Source organism: Spea bombifrons, chromosome 4 (assembly GCF_027358695.1).
Source record: "Spea bombifrons isolate aSpeBom1 chromosome 4, aSpeBom1.2.pri, whole genome shotgun sequence".
Taxonomy (NCBI): Eukaryota; Metazoa; Chordata; class Amphibia; order Anura; family Pelobatidae; genus Spea; species Spea bombifrons.
This window is the reverse complement of record NC_071090.1, coordinates 4054707-4072872: the sequence shown is the minus strand read 5'-3', so window position 1 is coordinate 4072872 and position 18166 is coordinate 4054707. Positions and strand designations below refer to the sequence as shown.

Sequence of the window (18166 nt, the reverse complement as noted above, 5' to 3'; positions counted from 1 at the left end):
AGCAATTTACATTTTTCATTTTTACAGAAGAACTATGCAGGGTGATTCCCAGAAAAAAATCCAGAGCTACTGGGGTTATTAAGATTGCCGACACTACCCTGTACGTCTGTACCTGCTGTGCCCGAAGGATAATGGTTTATTAGCATGTTTGCTCTATATAAATAAATACATACATAAAGTAAATATATATGTAAATAAAGAAAACAATCACCTGAAAAAACAACCTTGTCTTATAATCGAGGTCGTCTTTTATTTGGACCTCAGATCACTCATCCAAACGATTGCTCGCTCTGTCAACGTCTCCCAACCTTCTCCACCGACCGCTTCCACATACGAAGAAAGAAGTCAGAAGAACAAGATGAGGCAAGAGAAGAAGCAGAGAGAGTGGTCGTCGAGGAAGGTTGGGAGACGTTGACGGAGGATGAGTATGTTTGAGAGCAACGAAAGCAGAAACAGTGGTTGTGATTTTAATCCCCCCCCCAGGTCATCTTATATTCAAGTCTTCTCTTTTTTTTTTTTGCATTAAGATCCAGAGTTTTGGGAGGGGGTCGTCTTATAATCAAACAAACATCTTTTGTCAGGAGCTACATAACTTTACAAAATCAAACGACATACTTGGTCCCAGGAGCAAAATAACCATACGTCGAGGGCTTTAATAGCCTATCCTCGCCTATTCAATGAGTACCTTCAACCAATGAAACGTTTCGCCAGCTTCTTTAAAGCCTATTCCGCGTATGCTGTAGTAGTTTATTTGTGGAGGAGCTGAGCTGTTGAACTTTGATTTTCTTTCATTCTAGGTGTTTTAGGGTTTTCCGGTGCTCCCGTGCCCTTTGCGTTGATGATCTCTCCATGGCGGTGACGGAGAACGTGTCAAGCTGTTCGCTGAGTGCGATGTGGGAGTGGTCACACTGGTCCCATTCTGGAACCCCTCCGGCCGTGTCCCTGTTGGACGGAGCCGCCGACCTCCTGGTTCTAGAGAGGAATTTTTCCGGTGCCCTCGAACTTTGTGAGAGGGGCTTACAAATCATAACAGCCGAGGCTGCAGATACAAGGTATGCAGTCTCTAATGACCAAAAAACCCTACTGAGGATTGTGGGAACTATAGTCCAACGGTAGCATTCGCGCTATTGGTTAGCTACTGAAGCCATAAGGCATTTCTAAGCTGTTTCCTCCAATAAGGATATGATCCTTCTAAGAGACCCATCGCTTTTTTTATGATACCTTCAATTTCATTGGCTAATGATAGCACTGCCTTAATCTTGAGGGATGCAACATACAGCTCTTGGTTGTTGAACTACATCTCCCATGATCCTCTGCGGACACTCCAGGGAAGGGGTTCTAAAGAAGAGGCATGCAGTAGACCTTGCTAACATGAGTTTAGACTCATCTAGTTAGCTTGGTTTTTCTTCAAGAAACAGCATTTTTCACTGATTACATAATGTTTATACAGGAGAACTCCATGCCTATGTTCATGTTAAACAAGTATTGGGGTTGACTTTGTAGGTATTGTAGTTAGAAAATGATACTTTTGACTTATTTAACTCCGCCCCCGGCTGCCTCGCCTGAAAACAGGAAGCATTCATCAGTACACTTCCTGCACATGCTCAGTAGAACTCCCATTCTACTCAATGGCAGCTGAGCCAAAGAGAGAGAATACGCGAGTCCAGTTATCATAATACAAATATCTGAAAAAAAAATGTAATTTCTTGCATTAACAAAAAATTAGCACGTTATATAGGCAGTTTTTATATGACCTACTGATTAATGCCAAGGTTTTTGTAGACAACGGTCCATTATCAAGCCAGTTTTATTTTTGTTCTTTTCATAGAGAAAAAGAACCCAGAAAATGTCCCAATCGCAGCAAGTTTTATTAAACGGACTGAAGTTCATAAAAGATATAAATTCACTGTAAATAAAATCTGAACAAAATACAGTGAACTTTGTAGATAAAATGTCAACACGGCGTATCCTGTTTGCCCGGATTTTATTTATTCTGCCAGGCAGGATTGTTCTAGTTTCCATGCCAACGCTAAAGGATCTTATCGAAAGACACGTTATCGTCTTTGATAATGTGGCTCCTTAGTATCACCGGGCTTTGTTTTATGTCGATAAATTCATTAAAGAGCTTAACTCGAGAAGTCCGTGCTTTATTTCGCGTTATTATTTATTTTCTACATCTTAAATACAGTAGAAGTGGGCACCAAACATGTTTATTTCAGCATGAAAAAAATGTAGTTTTTATATTAAAAAAAAATAATGAAATATGTTATATTTACTTAAAAGGACCAATTTTATTTTCTCCTAGATGCGAGCAGGTAAAAGCCTCTCTCTGCGTTGTCGGGATTCAGGCTCTTGCGGAGCTGGAGCGATGGAGGGAAGTTCTGCCCTGGGTTGTCCAATATTACAGAAGCCCCCAGGAGATACCTCACAGTGTGATGGAAATGTGGTAAGAATGGCATATTTCAGGCATAATAAATGCGTTTTTTTTATAAATCTGCTATCATCGGTTTGTTGCCTCTATAGTTGGCCCCTAAGTGTGTAAGAGGCACAACTGCGTGCCCCCCCCACACGTGAAAGGGCCGGATTTTTCATGTGCTAAAAAAATATATAATTCAATTATTATTTAATCCTATTAATAATAACAAGACATTATCATTTTTTCCCTGTATCTGCTTTGAAATTAAATCTTTACGTGGGTATGTAACGTTGTTTACTTGCATTGGAGTGTGAGTGTGGAGTGTGAGTGGACTCTTGTCATGTCGTCTCTGCTGCTAGCAAGTTAAAATTTAGCATAAAAAATATATACCACCTGTTTCTGGTCAAATGATCTAACCCGGGAGATACAGTTCCTCGTTAGACTCTATTTCTTTGTTTTTTGTCCCAGAAGAATATCTGTAAAGTTTGTTTTCTCCGCAGCCTCCTGCTGTACAGCCGGGTGAAGGAGCCGCGTGTGATGGTGGATCTGAGCAGGACCTGGCTGAGCGAGAGGTCAAACCGGCGGCAGCCCGGGTACACGCGTGTCGCCGAGCTCCACGTCTTGCGTGTTCTGCTTCCGCTTGGGCTGCTCTCGGAGGCCGAGGATCTGGCTAAGGACCCCGGCGTGTTCGCTCCGCAGCAGCAGACGCTGGCTCTTAACGCGATAACCGAGTACAGGAGGCGTTGGGACCAAGAGGGCGACCGGGCAAAGTCCGAAGTCGCGCACGATGAGCAGGCGGCATCGGAGACCGAGAGGGGCACTGGTATGGGCATGAGGGGTAGATAGGGTTATTATATTCTGTAGGTGAATTCTCTGTGGCTAATGAAACGTCCGTAGAGTCGTTTTATTATTTTGTTAATGCAATAAAATTCTAAATTCGGCATTTTTTTATCTGCAATATAAGCAAACCCAGCAGTTATTTTAGTTAATATAGGGTGTTTCGGTAACAAGCTTTACAATAATTTTTATTCTGCAGGTAACTCCAAAGCAGCGATCCTGAGCATAGCGCGTCTGCTGTACGGCTCCCTGAGTTTGGCCGCGAGACGTATTTGCAGAGTGCCTTTCAGGCGGGTTATTCTAGCCTTCCTCCTGATCGCTGTCATCTTACTGCGATTGGATCCAGGTAAGAAAGATGCCGCTTGTAGCAGAATGGGGAGACCTGGGGTAATGTAGGGCCTTTTGTTATACAGACTGTTTACAACCAAAGCTATAGCTTCTGGTATTAACAGAGATGTAGAGGAAGCTAAGAAAGGAGCCAGTGGTGGGATGAAAGCTGGCTAAAGATAGGATTTGTAAAAAATTGCTGTTGAGGATGCAAATTCCCCAAAAGCCCAAAGCCCACCCCTGCATAAGGCTAAATAAATAAGAACGCCCCTTACAGAGCTCGCGAACGCCGTTCACTTCACCGAGGGATGCTGCTTATCAGAACATTTGCCATTTATTAGAAGAAATAAAAGGCCACGCGATTGCTGCATGGGTGTGGATAGGAAGCGAGTGCTTATCACAAGCTGTCTGATAACTCGCTTGTCAACAAACTCTGCAGTTCTTACAAAAACACATCGTTAATCATAAGCTCCATGAGCTATTAACCGACTTTAGTCACGTGCCCCGTGCCCCAAACACATAGCCGGTCGTGGAGAAAAGGGTCGGAGGCTTAGTAATATAAGGAAGTTTTACTTTATTGACAGGGTGGTAGATAAGTGGAACAGCTGCTCAGCAGAAGTGGTAGAGGCCAGTACAGTGTGGGACTTTAAACATGCGTGGGATAGACATACGGCTCCTGAATCTAAGACAAGACCGACGTTTGAGTCTTTACAGCAGTACAGACTTTCTTTCTGTCTTTCAGCTTCCCCCATATCCCATGGGCCGGTGTTTCGTCTTCTTCTGCTGATCAGGGAAGGAGTCTCCGGTATTTTCCAAAGCTCGTCCAGCCCTGGAACGAAGAAACATTAAAGAGCAGAAGTCAACGGAACTCGATTATTGTGATTACTGCAACTGATTAAAGTCGGACCTTTCTGCAGAAGGGAGACACCTTGCGTTCGCCCGATCTCTCGCCGGTGATAATGTCAGGGAAGTCGCCGCGCTGCTGAACTCCAACAAAGAAATCTGTACAGTCTGCTAGAAAATGTAAATTTCGGGGCTGCATGTTCCTATCTGCCCGTGTCTGCCTGCCCAGACCCAGTGCACTACAACTACTACTACTGATGCCGCTGCTGCTCCTCTTTCACTACTCTGGGAGAACCTTTTTTTTAAAAAAAAAAAAAAAAAGAAATTCTGTAATATTGGTGAAATTTATTCCTGCTCTGTTTTGATGGTTATAGCTGTGATTGATGGGTCTAACAACCTGTAGGGGATTTTTCTTATTGGTTTCCCTCTGGCCAATCAGCATCTACAAGGGGAGGGAACAAGCATTAGATAAGAGCTGACGCCATTTTGACTTTTCAGTAGCAGCATGTGAGGCAGTGATAGTGATGGCTTATCAGAGGCTGAGAGTGATGGGCGTTACTCATATACGCTATTGCAACTTAATTTAAAAAAGTGATAATAGTTTATTTTAGTGCAGAAATTGTACTGTGTGAGGAGGAGAAATATACATTTATACAGGGACTGCAGCAGACCCCCCCCACACCTGATTTACTTTAGGGTAAAATCTCTAGTTTATGGTAAACAAGAAAAAATATTTGACGAATTTAGGCATTTGATTTTTTTTGTTTAAATATCTTTCTATTATATATTATTCTATATTGATAAATATTGGGGACAAATAAAGAAATTCTCCTGGGCTTGCGCACAGTGTGACTCTTAAGTTGTTTTTAAATGTAAAACCTGATTCTGAGAATTTTCAGACATTTGCCCATTTACGCTACTAGCCAAACCTCCAATTTCTGGACAAGTTATTTTTATTTTATTATCTTTCTATAAAAATATCTATAATTCTAAATTAATAGATATGGGTGACGAAACTAGGCGTTCTAATGAGCCTGCGCACATTGGGACTTTCAGTTGTTTAAAATTTGTAGTGGTTTAGGACATTTACGCTACCAGCCGAGCCTCTAATTTAGGGCAAATTTATTTTTTTTAAATTACATTTCTATCATATCCTATATTATTCTTTATTAATAAATTCATCGGTGACAAATCAAAGTATTCTGCTGGGCTTGCGCACAATGTGAGTCTCTTTTTAAGTTGCTTAAAATTTGAAACCTGATCCTAAATAGATTTAAGACAGTTGCCCATTTACACTGCTAGCCAAACCTCTAATTTTGCAAAAATTATTTTTTTTTAAATGATCTTTCTAGGCATTCTCCTGGGTTTGCGTCTGGTGTGACTCTTAAGTTGTTTTAAAATGTAAAACCTGATTCTGACTAATTTTAGACAGTTGCCCATTTACGCTACTAGCCAAACCTCCACTTTCTGGACAAGTTATTTTTTTAATTTTATTATCTTTCTATCATATATATTATTCTTTATTGATAAATAAATATTGGGGACAAATAAAGAAATTCTCCTGGGCTTGTGCACAGTGTGACTTTAGTTTTAAGACAGTTGCCCATTTACACTACTAGCCAATCTTCTTATTCCTGGACAACACAAAATTATTTTTATTACTTTCTATATTATCGTATATTATTTTTCATTGATAAATATTGGTGACAAATCCAGACATTCTAATGGGCTTGCGTACAGTGCGATTCAGTCGTTTAAAATGGAAAACCTGTTCAAATTTCTATCTTTCTATTATCTGTTATTCTTCATTGAGAAATATTGGGGACAAAATCATCCATTCCGCCGGGCTTGCACACAGTGTGACTGTCTTTCAGGTGTTTAAAATTTAAAGCCTGTTCCTAAGTAGTTTAAACGTGCAGGTGAATTGGTGGGATCCAGGGTGAAGATAGCTTGCCAGCTTTTTTTATGGTGAAGCATTGAATAAAACCGCCACTAACAGTATAACCACAACCGCTTTTATGCCAGGACAAAAGCACTTTGACCCAGGTACCTTAAACAACCCATGAATGACCTGCTGGAAGAAAATGAAGTCTTCCGAGGCGAGAGATTACACATGGAGGTTGAAAAGCTAATCAGAAGGCTGATAGAGGAGCTGAAAGGCGGCATGTAAACCATCATGGATAGCCCAGAGTACATGCTGACCATCCTCTGTGAGCCAAAGGCTAAGGGCAAGTTGGCCCTTAAAAATACATGTAAAACTTGGAGGGACATGCTTAGGGTGCGGGAGATGCAGTACCAAGCGTGCATGCTAAGCGAAGGAGAGATGCTGGAGTGGCAGTAGTCCCAGCCACTTCTCCAATACCTAGCACCAATGCACAGCTGGTGGACCAGTTGGCTTTCTTGACAGTCAATCTTCCCAAATTAGGTTACCCAGCACTCAGTATTCAAACTAGTGAGTGAGGTTTAGTATTTTCTGCTCTTGTCTCCTTCCTTACTCTGATGCATCATTTTTGAAAATTTCTATAATATTGTGGCTATTCAGTCCTGTTCCAAGGAGCTGCATGTGCCTCTCATCTGCCAGTGCCTGCCCAGTGCCCTACTACTACCCCTGCTGCTGCTGCTACTCTTTCACCGTCCTTACTCTTGTTGATCAATTCTATTTCTTTCTGATATGGGGACCGGGGATCAATCTTGTGGATGGACTTGTCTGTCTACCAGTGCCTGGCCTGTGCCCTGTCCCTGAACGCCCTTCCTTACCCTGGTGGATGAATTCTTGTTCTTTTTCTCTAGAATGGGGGATACAGTGTTGTGTACCAGTGCCTGCCCTGTGCCCTGCTCTGCTTCTGCTGCAGCTCAATTTCCTTCTTTACTCTGAGGCATAAATAAATATATTTTTTTAAAAAAAATTTTTTTTTGGGGGGGGATTTATTGTCCTGTATGGTAGGGCTGGATATATGCCTACCCACTCCCTGTGCCCTGCTACTACTGCTGTTGCCATGTCAGCCTCCTGACTCCCCCCCACATTTCATCTGAGTCGAATGGCCATGAAACGAAGTTCGTTGTCCGAAAACGAATGCGGTCGAAACAAAATTTTTATCAGAATTGATTTCGCTTGTCTAATAGGCACTTCAAAAATCGCTTCCAGATGAAAGCCTTCAAAGACACTTAGGCAACACATGTAGTTCTCCTTATAATGTTTACAAAGTCTTTAATCAGTAAATAAATTTCAAGCTTACAGAAACAGTCTGTGAGTCGGTTTCCAGTTACTCACAAACAAATGCTTTGTGTATCACAATTTCTCATCATTGGACATATTTTAATTTTGTTACTTCTGATCCTTGCGTCCCTGGCATCCCTGGATAGCGTTGCAGCAAAATAATAAATCACACGCGACCGTCTATTACACGAATAGCACAACGCGTTTTGCCTGAAGGCGTCCTCAAGGTGCATACTGGTAGGAAGTCCTTCTCCTTATGTACCAAATATAAAAATTAAAAAAAAAACAATAGAAAAATCTTTTCCCTTTTATTTTGTCAGTCTGCTGTGTGATGCTGCAAGAAAATACCCCGATTTTTGTTCAGCAACATCTCCAGAGTACAGTGATGTCACCCATACATAAGTTTGTCAATTTGTCTGGGACTAAAAGACCACATTTGGTCAATGCGCTCATCTGTTTTTTTTACATTTAGTCATCCTGCGCCCATGTCCATTGGGATATCTGTGAAGTCAGCCAATTTAATTTAACCTCATCAAATCATATATGTTTGAAAACAAAACACCCCAGGGTATTTCAGATGGTGGCAATATAACACTTTCCATGCATTCATTCTACCTCCAGTACAAAGTTTGCGGTAGTAATATATATATATATTTTCCATACACATTTTACTTCAGTTATGAATTTACAGCTCCTGCTCAATGTCTCTGCCAAACCCCAATATGTATTGAGCAACATCTCCTGAGTACAGTGGCATAGCTTTGTCAAGTTGGGACTAAAAGGACACACTTGGGACATGTCCATTTCAGTTCTTTAAATTGGAATTTTGACATCTTGTCATATTGCACCCATATCATATTTAGGATATCTTTGAAGCTGTTGGTTTTACCCCTGTCAAACCACAGATTATTGAAAACTAGATACCCCATGTTTTTTTCAAATGCGGTGTCTGAACTGGAAGCCAAAATTCATCCACACTAGAGGTATGGGGCTTAATTTTTTAAAATAATAAAAATAATAAAACAATATATATTTCGAACTCCCAACATAACACTGAAACACTTATCCCAACTAAATGCACACCTTACTAACTAATAAAAAAAAACAAGATTCTAATAAATCAAAGGCTGTGCCTTCTAAACGAAAAGACTTACCTGAATGTCTAAAGAATCTCGGGGTAACCCATATCACTAAACACTAAAATCATAAAAAGGAAATATTAAAAATGAATGTATCTACACAGGACATCTGCCAACACATTAGTGTCCAGTTCTGAACGGCCTTAGCGTAACGACGGCTTTGTTTAACAATCATTTCAGAACAAATGCCTAATCTAGCAGATCCCAAAGGTCTCCAGGTTCTTCCCGTTAGATACATACTATAAGAATGAGGGGAGATACAGGGAGTTTTTATTATCTCACTTGCGAATATACAACAGACAGATGACGGATATAGGAGTACCATGTGAGTTCTGGTGTTCTTTTACTTACATTTTGCATTGCTATTTAGTATATAAGAGTAATTTAATTACCACTTTATGTGGTTAATTGGGGTATTTAAAACATTGCATTTTGAGCCCGTACATGTACCGGCTTTGTCATTAAGTGCTTGATGCTTCTTAAAGTGCGGGGTAGATCCCTATGATGGTATATGAAAACGCTGAAATACTCTTCTAAAGTGCTGTGTGCATCCATAAGGCACTATATAAAAGTCATTTACTGCAGTTAAAGTGCTGGGTGTTTTAATTTAAAAACATAGGGTCACCCAATAGAAATAATAAATTAAATAGATACAATAAAACGAAGCTCGCTTCGAATAAAGTCCACTGTCCTCAAATAAAGTCCGCTCTCCTCGACGCATTTCGCCACTGGCTTCTTCAGGAGGAAAACCGCGAGTGAGGACGCCGCTTCCGTGATGTTTATTTATAGTCCTTTACTTCCACTTTATCCAGTTGCGGAACGTCCTTCCGTCATTTATGTTCCTTTGTGACATCTCTTTTGAAGACAAAGGTCTTATTAATGGTAACTTTACTCTATCTTGGACATACTCGATGTGATCTCCGATTGCATTGATATATTATATAAATGATCTTATTATTAAAGTGCTGGTGTATGTTATGAAAATAAAAAATGTAAAAGATGATAGTATAAAAGTAAATCAATATAAACGATAGTGATTATGAAAAATAAAAACAAAATCAGGGATAAAAAGAAGAAGAAAAGAGAAAATATTATGAATGAAATAATAAGAATGATACATGTCTGAGGTTATTTGCAGTTTAATACGTGATGACTAATAAAAGTGTTTAAATAATGAGTTAAATTTTTTTAAAAAAATGAATGATGTGAGTAAAGCATAATGAATAAAGTTTAGTTATAGTGTGTGATGTAATAGGTAATTACTCTCAAGCGATTACTAATAAAAATATATACCGTAACATATATATATATAAGTGTTTTTTGATAATTTATAATGTAATAGCTAATAAAAATATATAGAGTCAAAAAAAGATAAGTTAAGAAAATAATAATAATAATAATAGTACATATGTGTGGTTTGGGTTTTGTGTACCAATGTGAGGGTTGAATTAAATTTAAATTTCTTTTCGAAAACTGTTGAAAATGGATAAAAAAAAATAGGGGAACAAAAAATATATATTTTTTAAAAAAATCTTGTAAATGAACTCTGATCACAGTTTATTTCTGTGATCCGGAAAGGGATGGGAAGGGTTAATTTTAATAAATTGTAAACCTTTGTAATAAAATATATCTGTACCTGTACTTCTGTCAGTCTCTACCTCACGATCAGTTTAAGAGGTACCGATAGTGATGCTGAGTCCAAGTAAATGTTTTACAACTTTGACGTTGTCATGTGATCGTCAGGGATTGCTGTGATTGGTTAATCGTCATAAGGACGCGAAGGAATTAAAGCCAAAGATAAGCGATACTTGATTTTGTTTCTTCTCTTTCGAAACGACAAGTTTTCATCTTGTCATTACATTTTTTTTTAGTTTTTCTGCTTACTTTTTAACAGTAAATCCGTGAAAGGAGACGACAGCTGGAAACTATAACTATTTCTATATACTTTTTAAAAGAGGTGCATGTTTATCTTTCCATCTTTTATATACATTTTCAAGCAAATATAAAATAATATTAAAGTTATTAAAAAAACATATAAATCTTTTTCTGTGCCCTTCCAAGTGAAAAATACATAAAAAATAAACCAGTGATCCAATGACAGGTCACCAAATTTGCTTCGCAAAGTGGGGTTGAGGGTTCAGGTCAGCCTCTAGGTACGGCTATTACCGTATTATTCCAAGGGAAGATGGAGTCTGTGGTGGACGGTGATACCTTTTATTGGACCAAAGTGCGTTCGTAAAACTGTAAAATAACTAACAAGTTACAGATTACATTTTGCAAATGCATTGAACGCCATTTATATTATTTGTCTACAGTGATATTAAAAAAACCAACATATGATGTTTTCATTTTTTTCAAAACATGGAAATATCTATAATTTGCATGAATAATATATTTTAAAATGGAATCTATGTTTTAACTGTAATGTGTATAAATAGCTTCATGCCCTCTTCCCTCACATAGACTGCTAGCCGCCACACACCACTTTCAGCCTCAGAAATCACATTCTAGCACACACACCACTTTCAGCTTCAGAAATCACATTCTAGCACACACACCACTTTCAGCTTCAGAAATCACATTCTAGCACACACACCACTTTCAGCTTCAGAAATCACATTCTAGCACACACACCACTTTCAGCTTCAGAAATCACATTCTAGCACACATACACCATTCTTAGCCAAAGAGAACACATTCTACCACACACACACCACTCAGCTGCACAGATTACACTCAACCACACCTACCATTGTGTACCAGTTTGTATGTATGTGAGCACGGATGTAAAAGTGTGGGAGCATTAATGTGTGAGCATGTATGTGTAAGTGTTTGTGTGAGCATGCATGTGTAAGTGGTATGAGATGAATGTGTTAGCATGAGTGGTGTGAGAGGGCATGTGCGTTAGAATGAGTGTGTGTTAGAATGAGTATGTGTAAATTTGTATGAGTGTGGTTATATATGCATGCCAGATTGTATCTGGGAGGGGGCAATGATGGGACAGACAAGCAGTTTGGGGACATAAAATACAATACATAATTTGTGTGGGTACATGAAAAATTAAGAAGGAGAATCGCTATTATTAGGATAAAGTTAATTTTAGAATTCTATTTAGAATTGTTACACAATAAAAATACATTCATTGTGACATCATGACATGCTGCTTAAACTCAGCCCTCATTCTGCTCAGTACTGGGTAGGCGATTGGATTGCGAATAACCTCTGGTTACTATTTGGATCCAAATCTCTTTGTGACAACATGCCTCGCGCATGTTCCTTTATCGCTCTGCTGCTATTCCTTACATCAAGCAGCAGAGTGGTTGATTTGTCTGCGGTTGCCCCAATAGGCCCAGCTTCGCTCCCATTCGGTGAAGCCGCCTGTGGGCCGCAGTGCCGCTGCTATGACCAGGTTTTGGCCTGTGTGGGAAGCCCATCTCTTCACCTGACAAAGATCCCTGTCGTCAAGCCTCCACATTACACCTTTAACATCCTGTAAGTAGGGGGACGCGGGGGAGAGACGGACGCGTTTGGGGGGCGCTGGTAGAAGGGCTCGGGGGGGGGTCACGTTATTGGCCGCAAAGAGAATCCTTCTGGTTCTACAGAAAAAGTGACTCTTTTATTCTTTCCTTTTAGTGACTTCAGAAACAACCGGATCTCCACCATCGGGAAGAGCGACTGGGTCTCATACACCTGGACTGGACCAGTTTGATGAACGATGGACATAAGAGATGGAGTGAAGGCGGAAATTGCATTTCAGCCGGTTCTGTGATTGAATCTCGTTATATTGATGAGGATATTAATTCCCCTCTTTGTTTTTTTAAGGATATTGAAGCCGTCACCAAGATCCTGAATGGGACGTTCCGGACGTGGCACGGCCTCCAGTTTTTAACATGTTGTAGAATAAAACACATGTGGGCTAAACTGATATATTAAAGGGATGCATTTGGTGGAAGGGTTAGGGCTTTCCTCAGTGCAAGGAAATATGTTAATAGGTAATTGGTTTTTTAATTTGCTTGTTTTCAGGTGGTTGGCTCGAAATCCGCTGGAGACTTTACCGATGCTTCTCTCTTCCACGTGAAATTGTTGGAACCTCTTTTCAGCCAGCCTTCCAGAACATACTACCTGATTCAACCTGGGATATTTCCTAAACCAAAGGAACTGCCCCGTATCCCATTCCATAGGTCTTCATGGATCCATGTGGATCTTTACGCTCTCTGTGCATTTCTTTGCAGGGATTTGGGCGCCTCCATGATTCCTACCACGGCTGTTGAAAATCTGATGACGATTCCACCTCATTTGGAAAAAATGCCGTGTGATGCGCGCCCAAATATTCTGGGGTAGGTAATGGTAAACTCGGCCTCGTGACGAGAACCACCATTCAAACTCTGGTGCTCTGCGGACTCCTGTATCTCCTGACAAAGGTAATTGTGTTTTATATATCGGGAAGGGGGGGACTCAAGTGTTCCATTTCTTTAGCCCCCATTCTGCTCAGTAGTGGGTAGGCGATTGGATTGCGAATAACCTCTGGACTACTATATGGACACCTTTAACATCCTGTAAGTATGGGGGACGCGGGGGAGAGACGGACATGTTTTGGGGGGCTGGTAGAAGGGGGGGTGACATTATCGGCCGGAAAGAGAATCCTTCTGGTTCCACAGAAAAAGTGACTCCTTTATTTTTTCCTTTTAGTGACTTCAGAAACAACCGGATCTCCACCATTGGATGGAGGGAAGGCGGAAATTGCCTTGAAGTATAGAATTTATTTGCATTTCAGCCGGTTCTGTGATTGAATCTCGTTATATTGATGAGGATATTAATTCCTCTCTTTGTCTTTTTAATGATATTGAGGAACAACGTCTTGGAGCGGATCGACGCGGACGCATGTAGAGAATAATTCTCTGTCGGGATATTACTGATTCCCATCTATTATCGGATAAAATAATATTATTCTGTAACAATTGGAATCTTTGGAAAAATCCTCTTTTCTCCCGTCTCAGAATATTTTGCGTTAATCTTCTCTTTTTGACGCCATTATTGACGCTCCTTTTCCTTTCGCAGGGATCTGTCCTGTAACATCATCAACGCGATTGAGCCGCGGGCGCTGGAGCCGGTCTCGTTTCTGCGCCATCTGTAAGTGTTGTTTAGATTGGCTTCCATCGGCTGCTAAATAACTTTTTTTTGCAGGTTTTAGAATTATTTGAAGATTAAAGTTCCATTTTAGAATTCTGCTAATTGTTCCATCACAGGCCGGGCAGACTGCATGTTCCTGCGGAGTCTCTCATGTGTTTTTCATAAAGTGTCTCCCACTGTGTGGATTTAATGCCCAAAAATGTTTAATTCTTAAAGTTTTGGGCCGTTAACCTACTCTACTCTACTAAGAAGAAATCTTCCCATTCTAATAAAAACATTTGATTTGTTCCCGGTTTCTCTTGATTGTTTTACTTGATACATTTTTACTGCCAAGGTATCGGTGGAGGTGGAACTGTTGGTTGAAATAATGGTCGAATTCTCCTCAGAAAGAGTTTCCGTTAATTAGATCATGCGCATAATCGAGACAAGGCACACAACACACAAAAGTCGAAGCGTTGTCTAATTACATGTTTGAATTACATGGTTTATATAGCATCTTATCTACTTCTCGTCCATATATCATAGACTAGACATTCTCTGCTTTCTTATGTCTTTGTCAGGAATAATATTTACGATAACATAAGCATTTTTCTAACATTTCCCTCCTGTTTATCAAAATATTATTCAATATCAGACTCTTCATCTTCAGTATCGGTCATTAGCACTGATTATTCAGCTTTCATATCAATAACTTCAATAATATGTAGAGTCTCAGATACTCTTAATAATTGATCACATTCTTCTTTGTTGATCAGGGAGTCTGATTTACAGCTTTATCAATTGTCTTATTCAAAAATCCTCGGCAACATGGAATAAAACAGCATCCTCCGAATATCAATACTGCGGATACTATAGTGATAGTAATTATTCCAGACATTATCATTCCCGACCATCGCCCGAACCATCCTTCTAACCAAGAGGTGAACACATTATGTATTCCTGCATTCTCGGCAAGGATGTTAGTCCTTCAAGGGCTTTGGTCTCCGCACAACCACCAAATATCTGCTCTCATCTGGGTTGGCTGTCTCAGTCCTGTGGAAAAAGTCTCGATACATAGTGAATTTAGACAAATCTTTATAATCAAAATAGCTGCTATTACCCTGAAGTTTCATACAGGTGTAATTTCCCCCATATATTTGCACTGTTGGAGATAATCCAGGTCTCTTAACCTTGGGAAACAAGTCCAATATATGACAAGTTCCGTTTCTAGGTGGGGTATAAGTCTTATCAAACAGCTTTATTATCAGAAACCCACGCGCCTATGGTATATAGTCTTTCATCCGTCTTCATAGGTTCTTTTAAAGTAAATAGTAATTTATTACAATTATCATAGGTTGTACATTCAGATTGTAATCTTTTTACAGATAATCTCGTTTTGATTTTACTTGCTCTTGCCCCGGGTATATCATATCCCCAATCTCGACTAGCTGTTGTCCACAAAGCATAATCCCAACCAAGACATGATGTTATACTTCGTTTTCCAGGGGGCTTTTCGGGCATCCAGCATATATATATATACATCGGCCTTAGCATAGTTTATTGCTTGCCCAATATTTTCACAATGAATCAGTTTACACAGATCAATTTCAATGGAACTATCTCCTGCTAATGAAAAAGTCAGATTTTATGCTTTGGTATCTTCCCATCTGGTCACCTTCTTGTTCTCATCCCACTTAGCATTAGAATAAGGAATTATTGTAAAGCATCAGTCACTACCCAATAAACTATAAGCAGGCACCACCCCTTCATCCTACCTGGCCGTCAACTCAGGGTTTGGGGAATGGATTTCTTCACTGGCTTGAGACGAGTCCAACCTATCGTCTGGACCCCCCTTTGTACCCAGACTTAATGAGTGACTACCAGCAAGTGGTGTTACCTTCTTACAGTGCGACTGATGTATCCAACAACTCCTCTCAGCTATCCATTGTTTCTTTCTACCAACCCTGCTGACTGAGGATGATAGGCACAATGATTCTTTAATTGTATACCAAATACTTGTGCAAATCTGGAGATTAGTTGATTGACAAAATGACTGTATATTCTATTCTTTCTGGTGTTCCAAATCTAGGAATGATTTCTTTTATCATGAAGACAATTAGCACACAAAAATTTTTTTTTAGAGTAATTTTGGAACACCTTATCTATCTATTACCATCCCTCCTGTTGAGACATGGCTCAGACCATGACTCAATAAGGCTGCATAGCGAACCAATGATTTTGGCAATATTGGTTTGTTGTTAATGTGAAAAATTTTCTTACATAGAGTCGCTTTTTTAAACTGCCAATATCGTTTTTCAGACACTGGGGCAGCCTGCTGCATATCATACAGAACCTGGTGATTAATTTGTATCTCGTTAGTGATTATGGCAAAGATCTCTTGAGCAATTCTTTTTGCTTCAATATCTGCACAGTTATTGCCTAATGCTATAGGATATTTGCTGTTGGTATGAGCTGCACACTTTATTACAGCTACTTCTTCTGGTAGATTTATAATCGTTAATAGTTCTTCCATCAGGGCTTTATGGTTTATCGGTTTCCCTGTGGAGGTAATCATATCTCTATTTTTCCATTATTGTGCAAACACATGTATAGTAGAAAACACATATTGACTGTCGGTATAGATATTTATCCGTTTGTCTACTGCCCATTTGCAGGCCTCTATGAGAGCCGTTAATTCAGCCGCCTGGGCTGATAAATGATTAGATAATTTACCTCTCTTACTTCAGTATTGCATTGAATATCTCCTTTATCTCTTTTCCACAAGTGATTAATCTCACATCGCAACACCATATCTCCCACAGACTTCCACTGATCAGTTTGCTGTTTACACAGAGACAAAGTGGTGTTTACACAGAGACAAAAAGTGTGGTTATTCGGGGTGTTAATATACCAGATAATGCCCCTTGTCCTTTGTCCAGTAAAAGTATTCTGTCTGTATTACAGTACTTTGTTCATCTTTTAGATTCATAATACTCGTCTCCTCCTGCTGTTTTCTTAACATACATTGTACAATGAAAATCATTTGAATGCTGAACTTGTAAATCATCACAGGTCTCAGATGTCTTATGTACAAGTTCCAAAACCTGTATTATATTTCCCTTATTTTCAGTAAAATCTATGTTTAAAGCATAGTAGTAACGATCATGCCGTCATTGATAGTTAGTTCTTCTTTCCACTGTAACATCAAACTTGTCTCCCACGGGTGCAATGTGCACTCCCAACTCTCTAATCAGATCTCTTCCCAGGAGATTTACGGGACATACCTCAGATAATATTACACTGGCAGTAATTATTTTTCCAGACTCTGGATGTTGTATTTGGAGGGGAACAGATAAGCTTTCGGTATGTGTTCTCCCATTTACTCCCTTTATGTGAATTTTACCAGTCCCTTTGTGTATGCCCGTGCAGGTGTGATAATTCAATAGGGTTTGCGAAGCCCCTGAATCTACCAAGAATGTTACACGCTATTATTTTCAATTAAATTAATTTCAGGCAAGTTTGACAATAACACATCATGAACATTACTGAGATCTAATGTCTCTTTTTCTTGTATTGGTCATTGCTCTGGGGAGTTCTGCTTTCTCTTGTCTGGCTCGGGACACTCTTTTGCCCAATGACCTTCCTTTCCACAATTATGACGTCCTTGTGTCCATCTATCACCACTATCTCTTCTACCTCGGTACGACAGTCTGCTCTTGCCACAACTTTGAAATTTCTTACTTTCTCTTTAATCATTTCTCAGACTACTTAGCATATTTTAACACATCATTCAACTACACTGTACAGCGATTAACCATATATTTACCGATGTAAACATTTATCTCTTTACATGTCCCAGACACAAATGCATTTTTAGTTGCTGCTTATATCTATTTATCTCCCTCCAATTTGTTCTACAAGCCCATCTGTTTGTGCAAGCAGTTATAAAAACATTTAATCGATTATTTAAATCAGCACTGTCCCCTGGGAGTGGGTGTCTTGGATTTAGATTATCGGACCCATTCCAGTTCAGTTCTACTAAACTCTAATCTGATTTCAAAATTCGTCAACACGCTCTCTCTATTTCTTCATCATCACCATTTAATTGATAACTGTTATAAAGTCCCCCTATATCTATCTCCTCTTTTGGACTTTTTACACATTCAGTAGTTTTTTTAATATCTTTCTCTGTTCATGTTCTATGCACCTACATGGTTAACGGATATATCTGACCTTGATTACTCCACAAGGAGGTGCGTTACTTATAATGTTACTTTA

At 39.5% G+C, this 18166-nt stretch overlaps 1 protein-coding gene and 1 long non-coding RNA gene across 2 annotated transcripts in view; one reads left to right on the top strand and one right to left on the bottom strand.

Annotated features, from left to right (window-relative positions):
* The first annotated feature begins 832 nt into the window (after positions 1-832).
* On the top strand, positions 833-4691 carry PEX26 (peroxisomal biogenesis factor 26). Its single transcript, XM_053462477.1, has 5 exons — positions 833-1052; positions 2306-2446; positions 2917-3239; positions 3453-3599; positions 4323-4691. Exons 1-5 carry the CDS (start codon positions 850-852, stop codon positions 4427-4429), a joined length of 921 nt encoding a protein of 306 aa, XP_053318452.1. The 5' UTR covers positions 833-849; the 3' UTR covers positions 4430-4691.
* LOC128490557 (uncharacterized) overlaps positions 4138-18166 on the bottom strand; it is a 54996-nt gene continuing 40967 nt past the window's right edge. The window contains exon 3 of the long non-coding RNA XR_008353961.1: positions 4138-4409. This is a non-coding gene — a long non-coding RNA (uncharacterized LOC128490557). The remainder of the gene's footprint in view (positions 4410-18166) is intronic.

What these genes read in the sequence shown, in the direction of transcription:
- PEX26 (XM_053462477.1), top strand. Translation starts at nt 850, where the DNA reads ATGGCGGTGACGGAGAACGTGTCAAGCTGTTCGCTGAGTGCGATGTGG. An exon ending in CACAGTGTGATGGAAATGTG is followed by an intron (nt 2,447 to 2,916) that starts GTAAGAATGGCA and finishes TTTTCTCCGCAG; the next exon opens with CCTCCTGCTGTACAGCCGGG. An exon ending in CTTACTGCGATTGGATCCAG is followed by an intron (nt 3,600 to 4,322) that starts GTAAGAAAGATG and finishes TCTGTCTTTCAG; the next exon opens with CTTCCCCCATATCCCATGGG.